The 21322-nt window shown below is 41.4% G+C and overlaps 1 protein-coding gene across 1 annotated transcript in view; it reads left to right on the top strand.

Moving 5' to 3' along the window:
• PRKN (parkin RBR E3 ubiquitin protein ligase) overlaps nt 1-21322 on the top strand; it is a 1218605-nt gene that overhangs the window by 356380 nt on the left and 840903 nt on the right. The window contains exon 4 of the mRNA XM_061130058.1: nt 10345-10585. Coding sequence (XP_060986041.1) covers nt 10345-10585 — 241 coding nt within the window. The remainder of the gene's footprint in view (nt 1-10344; nt 10586-21322) is intronic.

The following is a 21322-nucleotide window of genomic DNA, read 5'->3' as shown; positions in this document are numbered from 1 at the left end:
AAAATAAAATATAAAGGAAATCTCCCCTTCAACCTACTAATTTTAACTTTACTGTATGATGTCATTTTTAATTTTTATCTATGCAGAGTAGAAAGCTAACTTTCACTCCCAAAGCCTGATGATATGATGTGTGCATGCTCCCAAACCACACTTGTACAGTCTTTGGTTGTGAATGTCCTGCTTAAGTTTTTCTGTATATTTGTATTTTACCTACCCACCCACTGATCAGACATTTTATTGTGTATCTTTCTTTCTCTATGTCTCACTACAACCTCAGTAAGTCTGCTTTGCCATGCAAGTGGTACTCATCACATCCACTTTTATTCCACTGGCAGAAATGATTGCTAAGGAGAACCACGAATACAAAGGAAGCTCGGAGATGTATTCAGCTAGGTGCCTTGGAAGGGAAGGAAGTTGATTTTGATGAGGTGCTAACACACACAAGATGCACACATTGTTCCGGCTACTCACTGTTCTTTCTCTGTCTTCAACTTGCTGAGAACATCTGTTTCTCATCAAGTTCATTTTAGTGAGGACAGATATTTAGAAACCAAGGTTTGGGTGTTAGGCGGACTCATCACTGTGAAAGTGTTGATTTTCCCAGGCCCCTTCTATGAGCCAGCACTGATACTGATGTGCTGGAAGAAAAATATTTAAAGATATACACACAAAGCTAGTCATAGATGTGCTGTTTTAAATTTTTTTAATTTAAAAAATTTGGGAAAGTAGGGTATTGATTGTACAAACTATGATTTATTCACACATGAGATGAAAAAGAATAATAAAAATCGCAATATACAGCTCTGGACTGAATTATAGGGGGATTATTTTTTTTAATTTATTTATTTTTTAATTGGAGGATAATGGCTTTACAGAAATTTGTTGGTGTCTGCCAAACATCAGCATGTATACCTATGTATACCTATGGCTGATTCATGTTGATCTAGGGTGAATTATTAGCTGAAAAAAGAATTTGATGATATTGTATAAAATATACTGTTGTTTATCTAAGAAAGAGACTTAAAATATGAACACACATATACATTTCAGATAATGTTTTTATTTTTAAAGTTATACATTGGAAGAATAAACCAGAAATCTGAAAAACAAATAACTAAAGAAAAAAAAAAGTTGCTTCTGGGATATGAAGCAAATAGGCTAGAATAAACAAGGATAGAAGCAAGACTTCTTTGACAACTTCAAGTTTTCAAAGCTTGAATTTACGATTTACAAGTATTTTATACAACTCCAGGCATCCCTCATTTTATTGTGCTGATTTATTGCGCGTCACAGATACTGTGTTTTTTTACATATTGAAGCTTTGTGGCAATGCTGCCTCAAGCAAGCCCATTAGGACTGTTGTTCTCACAGCATTTGCTCACGCTGGGTCTCTGTTTCACAGTCTGAGAATTCTCTGAATATTTCAGTTTTTGCCATTATTACTGTATTTTTTAGGGTCAACTATGACAAGTGATCTTTGATGCTACTCCTGTGATTTTTTTTGGGTGCTAACTAACCACACCCATGTAAGATGGCAAGTACTTGATATATGTGTGCGTTCTGACAGCCCTGTAAACCGAGTGTTTTCTCCCTCTCCTTGGGTCTTCCCATTCCCTGAGACACGACAGTATGGAAATTAGGCCAGTTAATAACCCGACAATGGCCTTATTATGCCATATTTCCAAAACATTAATTGTTTCTGGACTTCTTATTTTGTTGCAGTAAGTAAGCCTTTATTCACATTCCTGTGTCATATGGTTCAAAATAGAGACTTATGTTATATTTAAGGCCTCCCCTGGCCACACCTATCATTGCTCCTTTTTACAGAATGCTTCCAGATATTCTTGCACATTTATTTTTGTATATGAACTTAGAATCATGTATCTAGTTTCTGGGAAATAGAAATAGCACATTGATATGGGAGGGAAATTGTTTGTTTTAATGACTGTTTCAGTCGCTACTTTATAAAGAATAGTGCACAACCTGCTAAATAGCATGATCACAAAATATTTGTTGAATGAATGTTACATTTCACACGTGTATTTAGTTATAGAATTATATGTATTACCCTCTTTAATCTCTTCTATGATTTTTGTATTCAGTTTGTAGCCTTTGAGCTTTTAGCAAATGATTAAGAAATAGCAAATTCTCCATAATATTTTCCAGTTTAAAAGCAAACATGTCAGTTTCTGTGTGTACATGTACATACATGAAGTGAAGTGAAGTGCAAGTCACTCAGTCATGTCTGACTCTTTGCGACCTCATTGACTGTACAGTCCATGGAATTCTCCAGGCCAGAATACTGGAGTGAGTCACCTTCTACAGGGGACCGTCCCAACCCAGGGATCAAACCTAGGTCTCCTGGATTGCAGGAAGATTCTTTCCCAGCTGAGCCTCAAGGGAAGCCCAAGAATATGGGAGTGGGCAGCCTATCCGTTCTCCAGCGGATCTTCCCGACCCAGGAATTGAACTGGGGTCTCCTGCATTGAAGGTGGATTCTTTACCAACTCAGCTATCAGGGAAGCCCCTGATGTGCATACATATGCACATGCACATATACTCACACATGTGTGTATACATATGTATGTATGTACACAGATGTAGTGTCCACACATATAATTGGCCTCTGCTCTGTGGTTACTTATCCATTTGCTGTTTTCTTCTTGTGCATACTTTTTAAAAAACATTTTCATTGGAAGGCCTGAGTGTCCTACAAATTGTTTTGCGTTGTTCTAGAGTCTGTCTTAGGCTAGGTTGAAGCACCCTTGTCTTGCCTCTTGAGTCTCTGAGACACCAGGTGGCCACCTGGAGCAGAGGTGAAGGAGGGCGCAGGTCTTCAGTACAGGTTGCCTGTGTACCCAGAATGGAAAGTTTCAAGTGGGGCAGCAAAGTTGGGGCCGAGAGGCTGAAGTCTGGCTCTGGCCTTTGGCAGAGATTCCCAGCCTGACTGCACATAGAGAGTCCGGGCAGGAAGGCGCAAAGTGCAGCAGCTTGCTGCCCACCCCCCACCCCCCAGATTCTGATTCTGCAGGGCTAGGATGCACTAGGAAAAGCTGTTCGTCTCCTTGGCACCTCAGATGATTTTTATGCATGTTTTGACCTGGATAGAAGCCCACCTGCTTATAAACGTCTGTGTAATCCTGGCTAATTCATTGTCTTCCTGAACTCTAAGTGGCTTTGTGAAAATACTGAACATGATACTTGAGATGGAGTTGGTGAAAGTGTCAGGTGAGGTTATATATGTTGGTAACAGGGATGTGTAAGCAGTGAGTACTACGCCACATGAATTTTAGTGATTATTCCAGCTCAGCCACTTAGTACTTATGTATAACCTTTGGCTTATACTCAATGCCTTTGTCAGTTATCTCATCTATGAAATGAGGTTATTAATGGTACCCATCTCACCATGGCATTGTGCAGAGTAAAATGAGAACATACCAAGAACAATGCCTAGCATATAGATAATTCACAAAATGGTAGATATGCTTGCTGTTGTAATTATTTTATTAAGTACTACAAAATTTACTTTTGAGCATCTATACTGTGTTTCATAAATAGGCAACCATGAGTAGGGTGACCATATGATTTATTCTTCAGACTAGGAGGCTTTGAAAGTTCAAGGAGAGCTATTATTAGTCACGCTGGGATAAAAGGTTAAACTCAATGATCCTGGGTAGACCAGGGTGCTTGTTAGGTAACAAGCACCTAATCAAAGTGAAGCAAAGATGAGAAAGCTTGTGATGGGGCTGCTGCCAACAGTTCTCCTCACCTTTCCCTCTTAAAGATCTTAAAATCTCCTCTAACTAAATGTCGAAAGAATTGTTGTTGTCAGTTGCTCGGTTTTGCCCAACTCTTTGCCACCTCATGGACTGCCAGCACACCAGCCTTCCCTGTCCTTCACTATCTCCTGGAGTTTGATCACATCTATCTCCCCAGAGTCAGTGATGCCAGCCAAGCATCTCATCCTCTGACACCCTCTTCTCCTTCTGCCCTAAATCTTTCCCAGCATCAGGGAATTTTCCAATGAGTTGGCAGTTTGCAACAGATGACCAAAATATTGGAGCTTCAGTTTCAGCATCAGTCCTTCCAATGAATATTCAGAATTGATTTCTTATAGTATTGATTTGTTTGATCGCCTTGCTGTCCAAGGGACTCTCAAGAGCCTTCTCCAACACCACAGTCCCAAAGCATCAATTTTTTGGTGCTCACCCTTCTTTATGATCCAACTCTCACATCCATACATGATTGGCGGAAAAACCACAGCTTTGACTAGATGGACTTTTGTCAGGTGGGCCTGAAATGCAGGATGATTTCCTCTTGAGATCCTTATGCAATTACATCTACAAACTCCCTATTTTCAAATAAGCTCCAATTCTAAAGTTCTTGATGGGCATGCATTTTAAGTAGATATTGTTCAATCCACTATACTTCCTTTAGTTGGAAGAAAACTGAAATGAAAGAGAGGTTCAATTCAGTTCAGTAACTCAGTCATGTCCGACTCTTTGCGAGCCTGTGGGCTGCAGCACACCAGGCTTCCCTGTGCATCACCAACTCCCGGTGTTGACTGAAACTCATGTCCATCACGTCAGTGATGCCATCAAACCATCTCATCCTCTGTTGTCCTCTTCTCCTCCCGCCTTCAATCTTTCCCAGCATCAGGGTCTTTTCCAATGAGTTAGTTCTTCGCATCATAGTAGAGTTTCAGCTTCAGCATCCGTCCTTCCAATGAATATTCAGTGTTGATTACCTTTAGGATTGACTGGTTGGTTCTCCTTGCAGTCCAAGGGACTCTCAAGAGTCTTCTCCAACACCATAGTTCAAAGGCATCAATTCTTCAGTGCTCAGCTTTCTTTATTGTCCACCTCTCTCATCCATACATGACTACTGGAAAAACCATCGCCTTGACAAGACGACCTTTGTTGGCAAAGTAATGGCAAAAAGTAATGGCAAAGTAATGGCAAAAAAAAAAAAACCATAGCTTTGACTAAACTGACTTTTGTCAGCAAAACAGTGTCTCTGCTTTTTAATATGCTGTCTAGGTTTGTCATAGTTTTTCTTCCAAGGAGTAAGTGTCTTTTAATTTCATGGCTGCATTCACCATCTGCGTTGATTTTGAAGCCCAAGAAAATAAAGTCTCTCAGTAAGGAATCAGTTAGGACCAACTGCTGAAACAGAAAGAATGAATACCATTTATCCTGTCTTACAGTCAAATGACAGAGTCTAGGCATTTGTCCCAATTCGTTCAAGCTCTCAATGCCTTTTTAAAAAATTTATTTTTAATTGGACTGTAATTGCTTTACAGTATTCTGTTGGTTCTGCCATACATCAACATGAATCAGGCGTACACATACACGTTTCCTCCCTCTTGAACCTTCCTCCCATCTCCCTTCCCCTCCCACCTGTTCACTCTGCGTCTCCATTGCTGCCCTGCACATAGCTTCATCAGCACCATCTTTCCAGATTCCATAGGTGTATATTAGTATACAGTGTTTGCTTTCCTCTTTCTGAGTCACTTCACTCTGTATAATAGGCTCTAGGTTCATCCACCTCATTAGAACTGACTCACATGCCTTCGTACCAGCCAGTGTCTGGAGGGCAGCTCAAGGAGGCATCTGCTTGGCGTACAGGTATGCAAGAGGATAACAGTTTCATGTTCTATTTATTCTCGGTAAAAGAATTGTTACATGTGACATAAGATATCCAGATTATGAAACAGGAGCTGACATAAGTAACAATGTGTTGTATTTATATCTCAAATTTTAAACCTGAGGCTGGAAACTTAAGGAATTTATAGCAAGGTGTGAAACCATTTATCTCTGTGCCAGTTGTTTAAAAAAATAAATATGAATGCCTGTCAGCTCTTGTTCCTTCCTTGCTGTTGAAGAGCCTGACTAAATATTTCCCTCTCTCTGTGAAGTCACTCAAGCTCAGGCCTGTGCCCAAGGGACTTGAAAGACCCGAGTTACTGAATGAGCCCTGGTGAAGAGCTCTTGGCTAGATTGTCTTACATGGCAGTCAGGCGTCTCCTTGACACAGGGAGAAACTTTTAGTATTTAAGAATAAGCGGCCTCTGATTATGTTTCTCCCCTCAAGAGTCATTTCTTACAGCTCTGTGGTACGTGTTTGACTCCGTAAGGAAATACCTATTGCTACTTTTCCTGCGAGAGATTCTTCTATTTCTTTTTCAAGACTTTTTTGTTTGTTTGTTTTTTGGATTTAAAGCAGTCAGGAGTTCAAAATGACCACTCTGGCTTTCCACTGATTCCAGATAAGCATTTTCTTTGTTGTCTAATAGTCTGTTTAAAAGCCATGAAGTAAAACACAGCTGGTTCAATTCCAGCTGACTACCAACTTATTACAACCTCCAAGCAATGGATGTATTGTTTCGGTTGATTCTTGGTTGTATAGTGGGCTGTTCTTAGTTCACCACTGGGCTGAAACCAAGCAAGGGGCACACCTGCTTCTCTTTGGTTGTGAATGAGCAGTGACAGGCCTGCTTGAGTTCCCTGCCATGAGAAAGCATGGTTAGGATGACAGCATCAGAGATATGGGAAAAGGGAAGGAGGGGAGGGGCAGGAGAAAGGGGAAGAGAAAGACAAGCAAAGGGAAGGGGAGAGGAGTGGCCATCATCCAGGGGCCATCCCATTCTTTCATTCACTTATTTATTTAAAAGTTTTATTTATTTTTAATTGGAGGATAATTGCTTGACCATATTGTGTTGGTTTCTGACACATATCAACATGAATCAGCCCTATGTATGCATACGATTAGGGCTTCCTTTGTAGCTCAGATTGTAAACCATCTGCCTGCAATGCAGGGTTCGATCCCTGGGTCGGGGAGATTCCCCGGAGAAGGAAAGGGCAACCCACTCCAGCATTTTTGCCTGGAGAATTTCACGGACAGTGGAACCTGGTGAGCTACAATCCACAGGGTCGCAAAGAACCGGATATGACTGAGCGACTGATACACACATATACACATATATGGCAGAGCAGCAGTGGGGATACGATTGTAGAGAATAGACTCCTGGACAGGGATTGTTGTTGTTCAGTTGTATCTGACTCTTTGTGACCCCATGGACTGCAGTTCACCAGGTTTCCCTGTTCTTCACCATGTCCTGAAGTTTGCTCAAACTCATGTCCATTGAGACAGTGATGCCATCCAACCATCTCATCCTCTGTCATCCCCTTCTCCTCTTGCCTTCAGTCTTTCCCAGCATCAGGGTCTGTTCCAGGGAGTCAGTTCTTCGCATCAGGTGGCCAAAGCATTGGGAGTTTCAGATTCAGCATCAGTCGTTACAATGAATATTCATGACTGATTTTCTTTAGGATTGACTAGTTTGACCTCAAGGTACTCTGAAGAGTCTTCTCCAACACCACAGTTCGAAAGCATCAATTCTTCAATGCTCAGCCTTCTTTGTGGTCCAACTCTCACATCTGCACATGACTACCAGAAAAACCATAGCTTTTACTAAACAGACCTTTGTTGGCAAAGTAACATCTTTGCTTTTTAATACACTGTCTAGGTTTGTCATAGCTTTTCTTCCAAGCAGCAAGTGTCTTTTAATTTCATGGCTGCAGTCACTGTCCCCATGGATTTTGGAACCCAAGAAAATAAAGTCTGTCTCTGTTTCCATTGTTTCCCCACCTATTTGCCATGAGGAGATGGGACGGGATGCCATGACCTTAGTTTTTTGAAAGGATACTTCGGGGCATTTCTTATGAAGTTTACAATATAAAACAGTTTTAACTTGGTTAAAAACAATTGTCTAGCTTGTTGTCCTTTGTATACAGGCAAGGGTGATCTTGGATGAGTGAAAGCCCTGAAAGAACTCACCTGGGCAAACAGCGCCAGCCTCTTCTCACAATAAATCCCTTGCCGGACAGCTAAGGGGAACTTTCAGTTGCCACTGTTTGTCTCCTCCGCTCCCTGCAGAGCTCCCTGCGTGCAGGTCCTAATGAGCAGAGAAATTGTCCCAGGCCTGCGGTGGGAGGGACATCCAGGGTGATGGCTGAGACCCACACGGGCTAATTAGTGTGCAGCTAATTGACCTTTCCCAGTAATTGTATTCCTCGGCCTTTGGCAACCAGAGCGGCGGGGGGAGGGGGGGGGGGCTTTCAATATCTCTGTGTAACATCATATCTTTGATCATAATGAAAACTAGCCCTAAGAAATGTGAAATAAATTCAAAGCATAAATCACAAAGTGCCAGTCTTTTCAAAGTCTTTATTTTTTTAAACGAAAGATCAAGTTGAACGGTTTTTATTCTCATCCAATTAATATAAATTGGAGTTTGTGTTCGTTCATCACTATGGAGGTGACCGAGAGCACAAGAGAGCTGAATCAGTGGGAATGATTTTTGGTTCTTCTGACTCCCACGGAATGCCCTAAGCTCATGCTGTCTTTAACCACATTATCTCATTGTTAGCAATAGCCATACAAAACATTAGTTAACCATTACGTTTTAAAAAAAAAACCTTGAAATGCCTTCCTAAATAATTGCCTTTTTTTCCTTTGTTTGACATAGAAAATACACTACAGTTAAGTCCCCTGTAAAAGTTTGCTAGGGATAATACAGCACTTGAGGGTGGATAAGGGTGTTATAGTTGTTACCAGTATTGTTACATTTTGTATGGGTGTTCTTTAAATTTCTGAAGATGAAGGAGAATGGCAGCAATGGGGGGTTGTTGAGAGAGCAGGGTCCTTGCTCAGTGGGAGAAGGGACAGACCCATGAGCAACCGTTTCTACCTGGTAGATATTCTGAAACTGAGACTTGGCTTGTTGGTCTAGCTTCTGTCTTAGCAAATTATCTGATGTCCAAATTTAATTCTACTGAGTTTTAAAGCCTTGATTACTGTAGCCTTGTAGTATAGTCTGAAGTCAGGGAGCCTGATTCCTCCAGCTTCCTTTTTTCCCCCCGCAAGCTTGCTTTGGCTATTTGGGGTCTATTGTGCTTGCATACACAACATACAATTGTTTGTTCTAGTTCTGTGAAAAATGCCATTGGTAATTTGATAGGCATTGTATTGAATCTGTAGGGCGCTTTGGGTAGTGTAGTCATTTTCATGATATTGATTCTTCCAATCCAAGAACACGCTGTATCTCTCCATCTGTTTCTATTGCATTTGATTGCTTCTATCAGTATCTTATAGTTTTCTGAGTACAGGTCTTTGTCTTGTTACGTAGGTTTATTCCTATGCATTATATTCTTTTTGTTGTGATATTCAATAGGATTGTTTCCTTAATCTTTCTGATCTTTTTGTTTTTAGTATATAGGATTGTGAGAGATTTCCATGAGTTAATTTTTTTTTTCTTTTGATTCTCATGGCTAAGACTATACTGGATAAAAGTGGCAAGAGCAGGCATCCTTGTTTTGTTCCTGGTTTTAGAGGAAATGCTTTTTCACTCAGTTTTTCAAGCAAGAATGATGCTTGCTGTGGTTCGTACAAATCCATATATAGTTGCAGAGCTTTTTTGTAGATGTTCACTGGTTTTAATTGTGAGATAGGATGAAACAGTGAAAGCTCAAAATAGTGTTGGTAACCTCTCCTCTTGCTTCACTGGCCTGCTGGTGTGATTGCTAGGGATTTTGGAGTATTTCTGGGGTCTACTGGAAAGAAGTGTATTGTAAATTCTGGAGAAAATTGCCCTGTAATTGATAATAACAAATTCTCTGTACTTTTTAAAACAGAAAGAGGGAAAAGAAAAAAAAACAAACAAACAGAAAAGGGTGCTAGTATTTATTTAAATTTGGTAATGATAAGGGCATGGCCTTTCTGGTAAAACAGTTTTGAAACATATTACTTTTCTGTGTGCTTATGTATACAATGTGATACATTTTATTTTTCCTGCTAGACTTCATGCCCCTTTGAATACCACTTCAGTCTTCATCTATTGTTGCATTCCATTTACCCCTACAATTCAGTGTCTGGCCCCAGTTCTCCACGACTTTGTAACATACGTGTGTGCTTATCCTGGTCAATCACAGTTGTCACTGCCCTTTAAATTCCTGGGGCTTCCTTGGTGGCTCAGATGGTTAAGAATCTCCCTGCAATGCAGAAGACCTGGGTTCAGGATTCAGGCCTGGGTCCGAAAGGTCCCCTGGGGAAGGGAATGGCTACCCACTCCAGTATTCTTGCCTGGAGAATTCCATGGGCAGAGGAGCCTCAAGGGCTATAGTCCTTGGAGTTGCAAGAGTTGGACACGACTGAGTCCCAGGACTGCGTGCAGAAGAAGGACATAAACCTATGTCTTTGGTACTCTGCAGAACTGAAGGCGGGTTCAGCTCCACCTGCGGTGTAATGCCTGCTCATTCTGGTTGTGATTTTGTCTCCCTCACACAGAGCTGTGACCTGGATCAGCAGAGCATCGTTCACATTGTGCTGAGACCCCGGAGAAAAGGCCCAGAGGGGCACACACCTCGGGGGGACAGCCCGCGGCCTGCGTGGGGGCGCTCCAACAGGGAGCCCCAGAGCCTGACTCGCGTGGACCTCAGCGGCTCGGTGCTCCCGGCCGACTCGGTGGGCCTGGCTGTTATCCTGCAGGACGGCGAGGAGAGCGGCGCCTCGTCAGCCCCCGGGCCAGGTAACTGGGGTGACTGTCCACGGCCAGTCAGGGTTCTGGGTGGTGAAGTCTCTGCAGAGAATGGCCTCACTGTGTGTGAATACATAGATCACAACACGTTCTAAATCACTGGACTGGGAGAGTGACGCATTTAACAAGTACCACAAAGCAGAGTTTTCCAATTAAGAATGAACATAAAGGATGAGAAAAGTGTCAGGACGGTAGTGATAGTCCTTGTTTGTTTGTCTGGAGGTTCTAGGGGTGATGGGGTCATGGGATACATTGTACTGGGCTCAAAATATATGTACCGATATGTCCCTCTCTGCGTTTGCCTTTCTTCTTTCTTCTGCTTTTGTTTACTTAAAATACATTTTGATTGATTATGTTTCTGATGAAATAGATAAATTTTTTTAAAGTAGAAAGAGAACTTCAGAGGTAACTTTAGTCATTTTTCGGGTCGTAAGAAAAAATGACAATGTCAATCATATCCCTTGAAGTTTTCCTTGTCTCTGTTGTGCAGCCTATTTCAAAAGTTTGCTTTGGCAAGAATGACAATCTCTTTATTGTTTTGACAATATTCTATGTTTCCCTTAGTCTTTGGTTCTCCAGTCTGAATAGTCGAAGGTATAACAGGACTGGTTTTGAACAGGTGACAGGAAACACGAAATAGTGACTTTAGAAGGTAGCTCTTTATTTCTCTCCCACATAGAGTGTCTGAAGACATCAGCTTCCCCAGGCTGGTATGACTTTCACAGTATCAGAGACGTCTGGAACCAGCAAAACGGAGGCCTCTTGCTAGAATTACTAAGTAAAATTTAATAAATATTTATAAAATCATAAATCAGATTTAAGGAAAAAAAAAACAGAAAATTTTCCAGGGGTAGGTGAAGAAGTAGAAAAAACACAGCTGTCTTTGAATAGAGGAATGCATAAACCTAGAATTTAAGTGTGTGAGCCGTCATCCTGCTGAGCCTGAGGTGGTTGTGTTGGGCTCTTCTTCCTTCCCATGGACTGGGCGTCAAGGTGACTGAAAAAACAAGTGGGGAATGAGGGAAAATGAGAACAGTCTAAACCTCTGTAATGCGCTTGGTGTCCAGAATGAGGAATTAATGTAAAAACCAGACCCAAGCTTTGGAACGTGTGATGTTCCCAGCAGGATGTAGACAAAAACATCCACGAGAGGGCTCGGTGGGCGTGGAATTGACAGCTCCTGAGATGATCAAGCTCTGCTGAAGGAGTCCTCATGATACACATTTATAAATCAAACAAAGGAAGACTTTACCCTGAGTGGAGGAGAGCATATAAGGTAAACCAGAAGATTGGTTCCTCAGAAAATGTGAGAAAATGAAAGGACAGTTTGAAATAGAATACAATACAGGTATGTTTTATGTTAATTAAGACACAAAATTTTTGAAAAATGGAAATCAAAACAGAAAACAGACCTAATAGAAAAAGGTAGCTATTGAGTAGAATATAAATTTAACTACTAGAATTAAAAAGAAAAAAATCCTCAGCAGATTACTAAAAAGAGCAATTTATCAATGCCAAAGAGAGAATTAATGAATTGAAAGGTATATATGAAGGAATTGCCCATAGTGTGACACAGGTTAACGTGTTACCAAAAAAAGTTCTTAGAGATGAAGAGTTTGGAATTAGATTTCCTAACATATCTGATAGGAAATCTTTTTTCCCCCTTTCTTTTTTCTTTCAATAAATTATGAATGTATGATGATACATTTGTAGGAGACTTGAAAAATAAAGAACAAAATTGCATATATTTTTACTATGTATTACAAGTATTTTTTCAAGTAGATAAGATTTTTAGTTTGAGTTTCAATATCAATATCAAACCCCCCCAAACTGAGATAATGAATAGAAAAGTAGAAGGCTGTAGTAGAACTGGAAATCACTATGAACCAATTCAAAATCTTTAGATGAAAATTAAACCTTTACATGCATTACCAGAACATTAATAATAATATAAGTAGAATAATTATCATTTATAAGTATTCAGATACTTTAGTATTTCCTAATGTATGTGACTCTACTATCTGGTCACTGGTTATTTATCTGAAGATTTTAGAAGTTCAATCTTGTTATTTTATTATAAAATTGCCTTCAGTCTTCTTGAGAGTTTTATTTTATGATGAATAACTTTGTAATTATTGACACCTTCTGTTGGTTCTCTCTGTAGATCATAGTACTTCTAGTGAAGAAAATATTCTCTTTCTGTCATGATAGTATACTATAGAAAATTCAGGTATACTCAGAAGATTCTTCTAGATGTCTAATAGTCTACTGATATTTTAAGTGAAATGTGTAATCATTTCAGCCAACACAATCAGTCCAGGAAACTGGTATAAATTTACACTGGACAGTACCAGTGTAAAAAGGGCCGGCAGACTGCTGACTGTGTCTGGTTACTGACTTTCTAACCTTGACTTGCCGCACAGCCCTCATGTAATCTGACCTCTCTTCACCCTGTTTCTCATTTATCCACTGACCAGTGGTGACCTGTTAGCTGCATGTATTTTGCTGGCCGGGAATGCCCTTGGCACCCCTCGCTGGCAAGCCAGTTAGCCAGCGTCCTATTTCTTCCTGCTTCACCGCAGCTCAGGAGTCAGCTCTCCCCACACCTTTCCTGTGCTGTAGGGGAGGCGAAATTTATCTTGCATGTGGTAAGGAACAGGCAGAATAAGGGGGTTTTCCAGGTCAAATTAAGGACTTTATCTGCATCAAGCTGAAAACTTTCAACTGCAAGGCATGATCCCTTAAGCTTCTGAAGTGGAATCATCTCCTTTTCAGAACGCTCATTCCTCGCATTGTTTTCCGTTTTCACTCTAGTTCCTTAATGTCTTTTCATGGAGGAGCCTTAAGTGCATATTACTAAGTGAGCGAAATGAAACTGAGAAGCCTAATATTATATGATTCCAACCCTGTCACTTGATGGAAAAGAGAATAGTATAATGACAATGAAAACCAGAAGTTGTCAGGGCGTTTTGGTGGGAGGTATGAATAATCAGAGTACAAAGAAATTTTTAGGACACAGTACCTATTCTGTATGATAAAATGGTGGATACCATATCACTATAAAACCCAGAGAATATGAAACACTAAGAGTGAACACTAAGAGTCCACTAAATGTTGGACTTTGAATCATAATGGTGTGTCAACGTATGTTGATTAGTTGTAACAAATGCCCTGCTGTGGTGAGGGATGTTGAGGGTAAGGCAAGCTGGTGTGTGTGGGGAGGGGGGTGTATGGTAATTCTCTTTTTGATGTGTTTTTTGATCAGTCTTGCTGGGAACCTGGGCTTCCCAGATGGTGCTCATGGTAAAGAATCCACCTGCCGATGGAGGAGACACAAGAGATGTGGGTTTGATCCCCCTGGAGCAAGACATGGTAGCCCGCTCCAGAATTCTTGCCTGGAAAATTCCATGGGCCTAGGAGCCTGGCGGGGCTACAGTCCATGGTGCTGCAAAGAGTTGGACACGACAGAGCAACAGAACACTGCACATGTAAACATAGCTGTGAACCTGAAATGCTCTAAGAAATGAAGTCTATTAAAAATAATTTGAATTGCTTTTAAGACTTGAGCCTTGGACCCATACTATAGATACATCATGGTTATTAGAAAATATGTTCTGATCAGCAATTTTTTTTTTTTTTGCCAGTGGTTGAATGTTGTACAAGATGAAAATTATTCTCAGATTGTGAATTAGTTAGGAGCTGCCACATACAAATCAATTAGAGAAAACTCCTAATGAATTAAAATGATAAACTTCAGACCTAATTCTCGTTTTATCCAAAAGTCAAGTCTTAAATACTTGAAAATGTGTATTGTACATACCAGAGGTTGTGAATTTCTTGTGCATTGGGCAACTTTAAACCTCCCCTGAAACAACAAAATTTTGGCAGTCATAGTAGAGCAACGTAAATTCACTATCACATCCAGTTATTACCAATACTTCATGATTATTTAAGGCATTTGATTTTGTTCTGCAACATAGAAAATTTTACTATGATATGCTGTTTCAATATTATAAGTGAAAACAGAAAATGATATTGCAGTGTTGTGGGAATTTTGCCAATCTGACATGTGGGGTGGGTTTTTGAGGTAAGGAAAATAGTCCTGTGTTCCTTTCCCAGAAGTATGAGCACTGTTCCTAAAAGCAGAATGAGCTGCTCTTTTCCTTTTTATTGTTCTTTTTATATACAGTTGGCCCTCCACATCTCTGGGTTCCATATCCGCAGATTCAACCAACTAAGGATGAAAAATATTTAGAAATAAAAAAGTTCCATAAAGCCCCCAAGAGCAAACCTTGTATATGGCTGTCACCTAGCAACTACTTACATAACGTTTACATTGTATTTACAATGATTCACATAGTATTTACATTGTGTTAGATGTTATAAGAAATCTGTTGTTCTTGTTCAGTTGCTAAGTAGCATCCATCTCTTGGCAACCTCATGAACTGCCACACACCAGGCTTCCCTGTCCTTCACTATCTCCCAGAGTTTGCTCGAATTCAGGTCTGGATATGTTTTAACATACATGGGAGGATAAGTGCAGGTTATATGCAAAAAGCGCGCTGTTTTGCATAGGGGACCTGAGCATCCCTGGATTTTGATGTCTGAGGGGGTTCCTGGAACCAACACCTCACGGACACTGAGGGATGACTTACTGCCGTGTAATCAATTACTTGTCACATTTTTGCTTTTGTTTTGGAAGGTACACTCATCAGATACAAATACGTCTCTTACACGTCCTACCTTCACTGCCTGGAGCATGGCTGGTCCTGGATATAGTGTCTGTCATACTGCCAAAAAGTTTAATCAACCTATAAAATGACTCACAATTCTATCTCATCACATATGGTAGGGTTAAATGGTGAATACCTGCATGTAGATAGCATGGTTGGAGAAGGAAATGGCAACCCACTCCAGTATTCTTACCTGGAGAATCCTGTGGGCAGAGGAGCCTGGTGGGCTGCCATCCATAGGGTTGCAGAGTCATACAAGACTGAAGCGACTTAGCATGAATGCATGCACTGGGGAAGGAAGTGGCAACCCACTCCAGTGTTCTTGCCTGGAGAATCCCAGGGATGGAGGAGCCTGGTGGGCTGCGGTCAGTGGGGTCGCACAGAGCCGGACACGACTGAAGCGGCTTAGCAGCAGCAGCAACAACAGATAGCAAGGTGCGACATGCCAGGGAGTGTGCAGAGCACCCATCACAGTCTCAGAAGTCAAAGCCTCAGTCAAGGTGAGATCCTCAAGCACTCCATACAGATCAGTGTATGTGTCAACCAAATGGTGTTGTCCACCTCTTTGCAATGCATGACACATTTTCTTTCTTTAAATGCAAAAGAGATATGCAGTCCAGTCAAGCTGGACTGGATTGCCTAGTGTCTGTGTGACAAATAATACACCAGAAAGCAAACCCCAGATGCTTCCATGGGTGAGATGTTGACCTCAGTGTGACTCCGTGAGGGCTGGGTAGGTTGAGCTCTCTGCCTCAAATAGGGAGGACGCACAGAGGCTGGCCTTCCCACCCTGCGCTTTCTTCCCACCAGTTGGGCCACACCTGAGTCTGTGGAAGCGTTCTGGGTTGCTGTTGTTACTTTTAGAACATGAGCCGTGGGGGAGAGTGGTGGGAAATGGTGGTTTTGAAGTGAAGGATTGGGGCGGTATGTGCTGGGGACCTTGGGACATTTTCCACTTTCCTGAAGTCCTCTCTGCGGAGCAGTAGTGTGATGAAGCGTGAGAGGAGAGCTGCCCCGGACTCAGTGAGCGCTAACTGTGTGCGCCTTCACGCACGGCCTCCAGGGCGTGCGGGGCCTGGGGCTTCAATGCCCCATTTTCGCTCTTGGAACCCCGAGGACTTTCAGAGGACGCTGCCCAGTGCCAGGATGGTCAGATTTGCACTGGACAAGAGAGAGGGAGATGATCCAGCGTATTTTCAGCTGGTGAAAGTTTGTCTTGGGACTCATTGGAGCATTCTAATTAATCCAGACTGTGCCAGAAATACAGGCTGGATTCATTTTGTGTGTGTGTGTTTGGGGGTGTGTGATTTGGTTAGAAAGAAGATAAAGAAAAAATAAAAAATTAAGTGATTAAAAATTGACTGCTTATATAATAAACTCTTTTTAAAGCTTCCTAAATTTTGTGAAACATTTATTGAAGGTCTTGGATTGTATGACTGGGAGCTTCCAAAAATTTTACACCTAATTCAGAAATGTTTGTGCCAACTATGGAAATTAGCTTTTTACTTTGTATTAGGGAATAGCCAGTTAACAAACCACGTTGTGATATGTCAACGTACATATACATGTATCCATTCTCCACCAAACCCCGCTCCCATCCAGGCTGCCACATAAATGGAGCAAAGTTCCCTGGGTTTTTTATAATAGAAACGGAAACCCTCTTGACAAGTAAACAAACCATCATGACCTTCTGTTTTTCATTCACCCTTTAGGTGATACCATAGAATGAAGCCCTAACATACACTCTGTAAATCTATTGAACGATAATTGATTTTCCAAATGATACTCTTGAATGTCTGTACGGTCATGAAAGTTCTTCGTCAATCCCCAAAGATTAAATTGAATTTAACACTTTTGGTGTTAGAAGTGTGTTATTACACTCTGATTCTTTGACTGTTAGTGCTCTGCCTTCCCTGTGAAGGGCAATTAAACTAACCAGAATATTCAGCCCATCTCCAGGAAAGAATACTCCAGTAGGTTGCCGTGACCTTCTCCAGGGGATCTCTCTGACCCAGGGATCAAACGTGTGTCTCCTGCATTGCAGACAGATTCTTTAGGACTGAGCCACCAGGGAACCCATTCAGTCCATCAGTGGAGTTGTAATTTGCTTGGGAACCAAATGGCCAATTGTTTGGCTAGTGGATTAAATTAGAATCCTCTGAGCCTGGAAGGTTTTATATATCCTGGGTGTTTACCACAGTGCCTGTTTCTTGGTAGTAGGCCCTTAATAAATATTTGTTGTTGCTAAAAAATACTCTAGGCAAAGGTGAGAGGTGTTTGTTTCTAGTCCTTGAACCATGAGCCTTATCCCAGGGAGCAATATCTGTGACCCAGATATTAAGCTCAGCGGCAAAGAGCCCAGGCTCTGAAGTCAGGCAGACTGATCCCCATCCTGGCTCAGGATGCTTCCTACCAGCTCTGTGACCTTGGACAGTTTACTTTTCGCTGCTCAAAGTGTGGCCTGTGAACCAGCAGAATCAGCATCGCTTGGGAGTTTGTCAAAAAGGCAGACCCTCAGGCCCCATCCCAGACCTGCTGAATCAGAAACTGCCGTTTAATAAGGTCCACAGGTCAATTACACGCCTTAAAGTCTGAGACTCGCTGGGCCTCAGTTTCCCCATTTATAATAAAGAGACTGATGAGTTACCTACCTCGTAGACTTGATGCTAGCTGGTTCATGACCAGCGCTTCCACCAGAGGCTGACATGTACTGAGCACTTAATAACTTTTGGCCGTTTTTGTTACTCTTTCCCTTTTCAGCTCACATGATCAAAAGGCCTGATATTGGCCCTGAAACTAAAATCAATCTAAGTTTATAGATCCAGGGCTACCACATCAATTCATGTTCAAAAAACAAAACAGAACTTAGGTCCCTCATTCCATATTTTGGAGACTTCCTGCTCATGACTACTTTCTTTCTGCTTATTCTGCTCTGGAGTGGGGCTTTTTATTTTATTTAGCTTTTTTATTTGTAACTCTCTTCACTTCTACCACAGGATTAGGAGCAAATTAGAACAGTATGTGTTCTAGGGTAATGAGAATGACAACATTTCTTCTGGCTGTTCTCTTAGACTTTTAAGTTTTCATTGCCTTTCAGCTTTAAGTCATGTACAGTGATGTTGGGTTGTTTCATGTTCCATTAGACAAGGCACTACTCTTTTTAGAATATTCCATCAGAAAATGCAAATAATTTTTGGCTCTTGACAATCTGTGTTTCATCACTGGGAACAACATAGACAGAAATGAAGTTTCAATAAGGAAAAAAAGGAAAAGGATGATGCCGTTTTAACTTTTTTTTCTTGGGACTTGCTCAAAGGGCCCCTTGAGCCCTTGCAATATTTTGAAAGAGCAGATTAGCTGGGGATCAATCACAGATGTGGACCCTGCCAACCTATCCCTGACACCAGCAATGGATGAGAGCAGTATGGGGACAGATTATGTTGGGCTTAATGACGCAGACAGAGCTCAGGTTCTAAGTCAGCAAATAGACGGTGCACACGGATTCAGGTTTGATCAGACGGGGCGCCTGTTTCAGACCAGAGTCACTATGTGAAGCAACGCACTGGGCACAGAGTGCAGTTGATGTCTCTTTTTGATATTTTGCATGCGTGCTCATTTGCTTGAAGTGAAGTCGTCCAGTCGTGTCCGACTCTTTGCATCCCCATGGACTGTAGCCTACCAGGATCCTCAGTCCATGGGATTTTCCAGGCAAGAGTACTGGAGTGGGTTGCCATTTCCTTCTCCAGGGGATCTTCCCGACCCAGGGATCAAACCCAGGTCTCCCGCTTTGCAGGCAGACGGTTTAACCTCTGAGCTACCAGGGAAGCCCAGTCATGCCCAGCTCTTTGCGACCTCATGGACTGTAGTCTGCCAAGCTCTTCTGTCCATGGGATTTTTCAGGCAAGAATACTGGAGTAGGCTGCCATTTCCTTCTCCAGGACATCCTCCCAACCCAGGGATCAAACCTTTGTCACTTATGTCTGCTGCACTGGCAGGCGGATTCTTCACCACTGAGCCGCCTGGGAAACCTTTTTTTCTGTTTTTGTGAATCTAAGATGTGGGTCTTTCTGCTGTGCTGTGTCTAGTCGCTCAGTCGTGTCCGACTCTTTGAGACCCCATGGACTGTAGCCCATCAGGTTCCTCTGTCCATGGGGATTCTCTCAGCAAGAATTCTCTACTGGGTTTTCCCACCCTCTTCCAGGGTATCTTCTCAACCCAGGGATAGAACCAAGGTCTCCTGCATTTTAGGCAGATTCTTCACCATCTGAGCTATCAGAGACTCCCAAGAATCCTGGAGTGGGTAGCCTCTCCTGTCTCCAGGGGATCTTCCTGACCCAGAAATTGAACCAGGATCTCCTGCATTGCAGGCAGATTCTTTAACAGCTGAACTGCCAGGGAAGCCCATGTGGAGTCTTATATGGGCCTGATAGTATTCACTCTTATTAACACAGCTTCAAGAAAAAAAGGTGTATGCATTTTCATGATGTTCTGCCTTTCAAAGACTAGACACTCTTCACTAACCCACTGACAAATGAAGGCAAACATTTTAACCTAGAGAGATGGCGTAGGCAAGTGTGATTTGCCAGCCTTCGAGGATTGCTACTGTGGGCCAGGCAATTTCTTTATTGTCCCAAAGAATAGAAAGACACAGCTTAGTGAGTGATTTTCCTGCCTGAGGAGTTATTTGTAAACCGGCTTGTTGTGTGGATGTCTGATGCCAATATGAACATTTTGATGATAAAAGCCAGCCAGAATTCTTTGCTTTGTCGCTGATGGCTATGACGACATCTTTCTTTAAAAATTGTTGAATCATTTGGAAATATTATTTTACTGCATTAACTCTCATGGTGACATGACTGAAATTTTGGTGGTGTCTCATTTATCAAACAAATAAATGCAGTCTTAGGAAGAGATGGACCAAGAGTACTAGGAACTAGAATTTTTTTCCATGCTTATAAGGCAGCATAAGGCAAAATGACCATATATGAGAGTGAGAAAGATTCTCACTAAGTGTTTGAGGCTTTCATACTGTTGGCGTAGCTGCTGTATCTTAGATGTGTCACCTTATTCTGGTGAAGTTATAACCACAGCTCTGGTGCCTTTGCTTAATCTCATCTCTTTGTGCCAGTAAGAAATATTGTATCTCAATAAACTGTTGCACATTTTCAATGATAGTGATTTAGGAATACTGCATGCAGGTCACATTTCTATCACTTGCTACATATTACAGGAAATCTTTTGTTACCTTTCATTTACAGAACAATCCAGTATTTTTCAAGACTTATTTTTCTGTCATTATCCTCTTCAAGGGTATCTTTTTCTTTTGGAATTCATGGCCAATCATTTTCTTGTTTGTGTGAAGAAATGTGCTCTTTTAACATAGTTAATTTGCTAGATTTACAGTATACAATTAGTACCATAAAAAGCGGAGTGGCTCACACAGGTTGTACAAGCCCCACTGGAAAGTAAACTTCAAAAGACGAGATTTCATCTCTTCTGTGCTGTGCGTATTCCCTAACACAGTGCTTAGCAGGTAGTAGATGCTTAAAAATATGTTACATGAATAAATCAGCATTCCTTGGTTAAGCCTTTGGTGCACTTTGAGACTAGAGAATGTAATTCATCTGGATCCAAGATTCTAAATTGTGGGAAGAGTATAGATTTCTGAAGCAAGATCCAGTCCTTCTGTCACAGACAAACAGGTATCTTAATCATTGCAATCAACATTCCAGGGGACTCTGACTTCAAAATTCTGTACAGAAGTAGTTAAATCTTATTCCCAAGTGCTCCACCTCACATGTGCACACAAGCATTATGATGCACCTTCTTCTGTTACAGGTTGCAATGACGTCATTAGTGCCATCCCTAAATCACAGTATCCAACACACTGCTTATTTTTCCCATATATTAATATTCAAGTTATGTCAATCTTAATTAAATACTAAGTTTTCTTCCCCTTCATGCATTCTTGTACTGTGTACTATTATCATTTACT

The sequence above is a fragment of the Dama dama genome, chromosome 26, assembly GCF_033118175.1.
Source record: "Dama dama isolate Ldn47 chromosome 26, ASM3311817v1, whole genome shotgun sequence".
NCBI lineage: Eukaryota > Metazoa > Chordata > Mammalia > Artiodactyla > Cervidae > Dama > Dama dama.
This window is presented reverse-complemented; position numbering and strand designations above follow the sequence as displayed.